Below are 7361 nucleotides of genomic sequence, written 5' to 3' on the forward strand. Positions count from 1 at the left end.
AATTTTCGCTTTAATTTAGTTGAGTAATATTATAATACAATGAAGGTGTTGAATAGTTGGAATAGTATTTTAAAATGATTCAGCATACATGCTGAACGATATAACACCATTTATCAACAACTATCACTAAACATTATTACATTAACTATCATCAAGTTCTTAATAACAAGCACGCAAAATATCGCTTACCATTGAGCGCTAAAACTATATTGAGCGCTAAAACCAGACAATCAAACAAACCCTTCGTGTTTAAAGAATCCATACACTTTTTTAAGCACGAGGATTGTAATATTTAAAAGGTAGAACTTGTTAATATCATAAACCTCAACTATTAGAATCTTTCTATAATCTTTGGACTATTTTTGGTGCACACACGTCTAGATAGTCATCATGGCACTTGAAAACATAACATTTGAAAGCAATATCTTATACAAATGAATAACTGTTTTCATTTACGTAATAAAGGCCGTGATCGAGCAACTACATTAAGGCAATTGAATTATGTACAACACTTTTGGTAATCTTGGGTTCCAAACTTCTTCTATCAAAAGATATTTACAGACAAAACGACATTTAGAGCAGTTAAAAAGATGCATCAAACCCTAAGTCACACGAACTATTCTATTTTGCATTGTTTAGAAAAGCTTGGATATCACATTGCATGAAGTCCAGAACGCAGCAGAAGCGACCCCAAGTATGGCGGGGTTCTGGTATATCCTGAGATAACAAAATGCCAACAGATTTGTATTAGAAATTAGGACACTATAAAATATGAAAATTCCCAGTAATTTCATTTAATTCCATCTAATGTATTATAATTCCTCACACATGCATTAAAATCAATGAACCTTATTCATTGAAAGCTTGTATGGTGGTAACAAATGATATTTATGGGGTTAGGAAGAGGAAATGCGAATTCCCTCGCTAAATATAATTGCAGTTTTCATGGAACCAAGGGCATATGTTGCTAAAAGTTGGATAAGTATAAGCAGGCCGAAAACGTCAACTGAAAAAAAGAATATATGACAATTACCCGATAGCTGTTGCGCCCCAAGATGCAACATTATAGATAACTTTACTTCCATCCCATGCCTTTCGAAGTTTTCCTTTTCGTTTTTTCAAGGAGAACGTCTTGCTAAGTGCTACAACAGATTTTTACAACACATAAAATACATACATACATTATTATTATTATACATAAAAAGGATAAAAAGATGTGGTGATCAAACTCGGAATTATATTCCAACTGAGTAGGCTATACTAACCGTCCTGGAGTTGTTTCGGACTCAAATCCTGTGAGAACAAAAGGTGGATAGTTAAAAAATCGAACATTAGCCTAATTACTCGAAAAAACAAGGCTCACAACAAGACTCCAACTTGGATGGATTTGACCACAAGTTATTAACAGCACCAAAAGTATCTTTTGCATACCAGAAACAAATTGAAGAAAAAAATTCGTCTCGTTTGCCTACGAATGGGTCAATTTGGGTTGCCAAGTCTCTCAAAGGACCAAATTGGTAAGATATCCCTATCTGCAAAGAAATTGGAAATGTATCCAAATGCCTCAAAACTGAAATTATTTTAGGAAACGATAGAATTGTTTGATATAGCTTTTGACCTGATCCTTTTGTCAAGGACCTATTTGATACATCACCCAACCCCACCCATATTGCCGCCTATGATTTTCTAGGCATAGTGACAGATGTCTGACTATTTCACAGTCAACATTTTCAGTAGTACAGATTAGACTTTTCACTTATATAACACAAGCATAATTGGCCTATTTTCATATAAATAAATGGGTAAATAGGCACATTTACCTAAATTTCAAAGGACTGCCCGAAATAAATAAACATTTTAACAAACAAACAACATATAACAACAAAAATGAAAGCATACATACCTTGGTTTCTTTAAGAGAAATGAGATACGCAGCCATGAAGCACGCGATCCCATCTACGATATCATCTTGTCTAACTAAAACATAATCTTCATCCGACACAATATCCCCACCTTCCCAAACTTCATTTTCATTGACCATGTCCCAAGAACTATTTTCTTCTACAATATTCCATGGAATTGTTAGCATTCACCATTTTAACCACAATTTGTATGCTACTAAAGTTAATACAATGTTGCTTACTACTTTTACTTGCTACACAAAAATTATCAAAATGTATGTTCAAAGATGCAAACAAGTAAATGAGACGATCATACATCAATTATGTTTTACTTCGAACGTGTTAATTCAAACATTTAGCTAAATATGGGGCGGGTTATGAGGCTGACAGGGCCAAACGTTGTAAAAATCCAAAGTCTACTTTATTACGTACAACTTCCTACATCGATCAATTTTAGAGCTTGAATTATTATTATTATTACTATTATAATTATAATATAAATAGTCCATTGTATTCAATTAAAATAAAGAAAAGGTTTTTCTACCTACCAGCTAAGTTATGTGGAACTGAAACCTGTGCACTCTCTAGTTTCTCAAGGAAATCAGGGCCTTCAACTCTTGACCTTAGTAGACTGCATAACTACAAAAAATAATACCAAAAACATAATCAAGACAGTGTCTATTTTTTGCGTACAAATCAACAAGTTGGCATTCGACTTTGCAAGTTTACTAATTTTGAAATTATATTACTAAAACTATAGGCAAGGCTTTAAACATGTATTGTTGTGTATGTAAGGATGTTCAACATAACAAAAACTATAGTGACTTTCTACAATATACACTATATGAACAGTAAATGCATATATTTAGCTGAATGTGCAAATAACTAGAAATGTATGGCCACTGTAGGATAAATACTAGTTATTTCACCACCATTTTCATGTTTCGGCCAGCATTTTTCTCATGTGTCCTGTTTCCTATCTAAATAGCAAGTGATCCGACTAATTTGTCAATGTTAATTTGAAGTGATGAAAAAATTATCATGGACGAAAGTATTGGGAAATAGTATTTAGCCATAAAAATAGGACTAGCGGGAATATAAAAGAATAAACAATGAGTCAGAATGGCTAAACAAGTAACTTTAAGACTTTTGCTTCATCCATACCAACTATATAACGAATTAACGATTTAGCTTCCAAATAGGCTCGGTCCTTCACATATTAACATTGGGGACCAGATCTTGCATCCACAAGATTCGTTTAGATATCTAGGCTCGGTCCTTCACAAATCGGGGAGGATCGACGAGGACGTGACCCATCGTATTAAGGTAGGCTGGCTGAAGTGGAGAGCAGCGAAAGGGGTTTTGTGCGACAAGAAGATACCGCTCAAATTGAAAGGGAAATTCTTCAAAGTGGCGATTAGACCTGCTATGTTGTACGGATCAGAATGTTGGCCAATGACGAAAGCCCATGAGAGAAGGATGGAAGTGGCTGAAATGAGAATGCTTAGGTGGACGTGTGGTAAAACCATGTTAGACATGATTCCAAATGGTGTGTTTAGGGAAAACCTTGGAGTTAGAAGCATCATCGACAAACTAAGAGAAGAACGACTTCGATGGTATAGGCACGTGATGAGGCGACCACATAGTGCCCCTGTCAGGAGAGTAGAGGCACTCACGGTTGACGGCGTAAGGAGAAGGGGTAGACCTACTCGTAGGTGGATGGATAGACTAAAGCTCGACATGAGAGAGCTTTTGTTGACCGAGGACATGACTTCAGATAGGAATGCGTGGAGGGCTAGAATAAGAATTGTCGAGTAGGGTTGCTTTCTATTTTATTATTTGTATTATTATTAGTATTACTATTATTATTAATTTATTACTACTACTACTACTATTATTATTATTATTATTATTATTATGATTATTATTATTATTATTATTATTATTATTATTATCATTATTATTATTATCATTATTATTATTATCATTATCATTATTATTATTAGTGTATTTTTATTAGGATTATTACCGGTTTCATTGCCATTTTTATTAGTATTGATTATTACTAATATTATTTTTATGTTATTATTACTATTAATATTATTTCTATTATTTCTTTTTACTTTCACCACTATTATTTACTATTATTATCATAATTGTTGTAGTTTTAATATAAATATAAATTATTAAAATTATTATTATTAATTTTATTAATATTAATATTATTATTTCTTCTAGTAACTTTTAATAGCTACTATTATTTGTATTATTACTTCTATCTTTACTATCCGTTTTATGTACTTGTAGTATTCTTTTTTTTCTTTTTTTCTTTTTTTTTTTTTTTTTTTTGAGTATGCATGTATGTTTGTATGTATGTTTAAACGTTTGTTTGTATGAACTCTTGTTTATGGTTGTTTGTTGTTATGTTATGGAGGTATGCTTTTCTTGTATGTTTGCTTATGTAGGTACGTTTGTATGTAGGTAAGGATGTATGTATCTAAGTGTATATGTAAATGGTACGTACGTAGATTTGTATGCTTATGTAGATATGTATGTTTGATTGCATGTATGTGTGGATATAGGTATGTATGTACGTACAAGTTTCATGTATGTATGTAGTTTTGCTTATGTACGGATGTATATAGGTATGTATGTAGGTGTGTGTTTTGTGCGTGTGGGTGTTTTGGGAATGTTGTGTGGTGTGTGTTTTCGGGGTGTTTGTGTGGGTGTGGGTGTGGGTGTGGGTGTGGGTGTGTATGTATGGTGGGTGTGAACTTGTGGGTGTGGGAAGGTGGGTGGGGGTGGGGGTGGGGGGGTGTGTGTGTGTGTGTGAGTGCATATCGCATCGTTCGGTGCATCTTGGGGCCATTAGGACGGAGGACGACCTTCTTTGCTTTTGAGCTTCGTTGGTTTTCTTTTAGCTGTATGGCTTCGGGGATGTCTACCGTAAAGGTGCATGAGTGGTGTTTGGTTTGTCCTAGGTGGTTGGCTCTTTGCGTGCGCAACAACTTCCACCTGGCATGCCTCTCGTGTTATGTTCACAAGGTCTTTTGGTTCTATTATTCGAGGCAACAACAAGCGTCGATTTTGTGGCGTCTTGACTGCCGATTAGAGCCTAAATTAATTTTCAGGCAGGTTTAAATACCCATGGAAATTTGATTCCTACCATTTCCATGGCCTATATTTTTTACTTTCACTTTTATTTATTTATTTATTTATTTTTATTTATTTTCTATTTATTTATTTATTTATTTATTATTTTTTTTTTACTTTTATTATTTTTTTTATTATTATTATTATTATTTTTTTAATATATAGGCCGGAGGTCCGCACGGAAGCAATCTCTCTACTCTGGGGTAGGGAGAGGGATGACGTTCTCTTCATGCGGGTAGAGAATTTTTTCTCGACTCGTGGATAGAGAAACGACTTCTCTTCTATTCTAGGATAGAGGAAGGATTGTCTACATCTAACCTCCCCCATACCTCGCATATGCGGGATTGGGTATTGTTGTTGTTGTTGATTTAGCTTCCAAATAGAAGTCAAACTCATAAGGCTAAAGATCCAAAATCTAATTCATATATGAATATGAAGCCCAATTTGTTCTGTCCATCAAGACAAAACTACCTGCATCCACCTTCTCTAATAGAAGGCAGAAGCTTATCATTTTTCCTACCATAACGTACTCTAGCAAATTTAAAAGGAATCATATTGCAATACGTTTTTACTACTAATATTCAGGGGACCTATAGAGTAAGTTCAAGCTATAATGTTCATCTTTTTTAAAGTAATTAGCAACTTGAAATAACCAAAATCGGATACTAAGATAATCAAGTCTTAATCTAATCCTGTACATCTCAATAGCTTAGACCATCTTTAACAATGATGGGCGTTTTGGCGTGTTGCTGGGTAGGGATGGGGTGCTTGATGAGCGTGCTGGTAAACTGGTAAATAATAGGGTGGTGCGTTGAGTGGCGTGTTGGGTGATGTGTTAACATCTGATTCGAAGTTGGGTGAAAAAGAGAATAAAAATTAATCAAAAAAGAAAAATAAACCAATCAAAAATGAGCACCCCACATTTTGTTCTCGTGCTTGAAGCACGCACGCCACCTAGCACCTGGCTTGCACGCCACCACTAATAGGCGTGTTGGTGATTTTGGCCTTGAGCACGCGTGTAACACGGATTGTTACTCATGGTCTTATTAGGTCACAATATTTACCCAAACACCTTTCATTCCATATCATTTACTTCTGCTACATTTGCAATCATATAACCTGACAATAACTTTAATCCCAAATTCATGCAAAATGATTCAAAAACCTCATAATCAATATACATAAAATAACAAATTTTATCAATTTGATTCCTAAGTCATATCATGATTATCATCCCCTCACAAAATCAACAAGATCAAATATATAATTCATCTAAGTAATAAAACCTAATTTACCAAATAAGCTTCGCCGTCCTGCGACGGAGACCCACGGCGGCCGGTGCTCGGTCCGGCAGAATCATAACCATCATCGCAACTTTCATTATCTTCTTCCATACAACCGGTAGTAGTAAGTAATTCAAGTGCTCGTTGACATTGATCGAGGACTGCTTCTAGGGTTTTTCTTCTAACACGAAATTGGTCACGTTCTGAATTCACTCTCTGATCAGTAACGTTGATTACGGTTTTAGTACCACCTGATACTTCAATGACCTCCATCTATACACCGTAAGCAAATTGATGATATTAGTAACACGTGTGTAATCTATATGTACAGTTTGTCTAAATTTTGAAAAGTAAACCCTAAAAAGCGAAATTCGAAAAATTGAAGGAAATAAGATGGAGATTGAAGAGTAAGAGATAGTTGAATTGATTGAATGCCGTGTAAAAAATGATAATTTCTGGGATTGAAATTGGTGTCAGTGCTGGCGTCACCCGCCACATACCATGCTACTACAAAATTGGGTATAAGAGCATTACATTACATTACATTACATGTAATGGTGATAACTGAGTAGGGGTGTGAATGGTACGGGAAGAACCGAAGATCGTACTGGACCGAATTGATTTTGAACCGAACCGAATCGAATTTTTCGGTCCGGTTCTTGGTCCACAATTTTATGGATTTTCGGTCTTCGGTCCGGGCCGAACCGGACCAAAACCGAAAAAAACACTAAAAATACCCGTACCGTACCGAACCGAACCGATAATATTTGGTCCGGTCCTCGGTCCATGTTTTTGCTTCAAATTGGGATTCGGGACGGAACCGAACCGAACAAGTTTGGTCCGGAATCGTACCACGCACACCCCTATAACTGAGTCTTTCGTTTCATTTTTTGATGGGTACCTTTTTTTTTTTTTTTTTTTTTTTTTTTTTTTTTTTTAGGGGTGAGTAATGATGGTGTTAGTTTTTGACGTTGGTTAAAAGTATTGTGATGAAACCATTCTCATCCATAAGAGCACAGGGAGT

General features: G+C 35.1%; 1 protein-coding gene across 1 annotated transcript; it reads right to left on the bottom strand.

Annotated features, from left to right (window-relative positions):
* Positions 1 to 432: 432 nt before the first annotated feature.
* LOC139872567 (uncharacterized) lies at positions 433 to 6821 on the bottom strand. The gene is made up of 6 exons (XM_071860468.1): positions 6350 to 6821; positions 2450 to 2540; positions 1904 to 2061; positions 1266 to 1293; positions 1034 to 1142; positions 433 to 717 (listed from the first exon to the last, which is right to left on the bottom strand). The coding sequence occupies exons 1-6, from the start codon at positions 6608 to 6610 to the stop codon at positions 636 to 638; spliced, it is 729 nt and encodes a 242-aa protein (XP_071716569.1). The 5' UTR covers positions 6611 to 6821; the 3' UTR covers positions 433 to 635.
* Positions 6822 to 7361: the final 540 nt, after the last annotated feature.

The sequence above is a fragment of the Rutidosis leptorrhynchoides genome, chromosome 10, assembly GCF_046630445.1.
Source record: "Rutidosis leptorrhynchoides isolate AG116_Rl617_1_P2 chromosome 10, CSIRO_AGI_Rlap_v1, whole genome shotgun sequence".
Classification (NCBI taxonomy): Eukaryota; Viridiplantae; Streptophyta; class Magnoliopsida; order Asterales; family Asteraceae; genus Rutidosis; species Rutidosis leptorrhynchoides.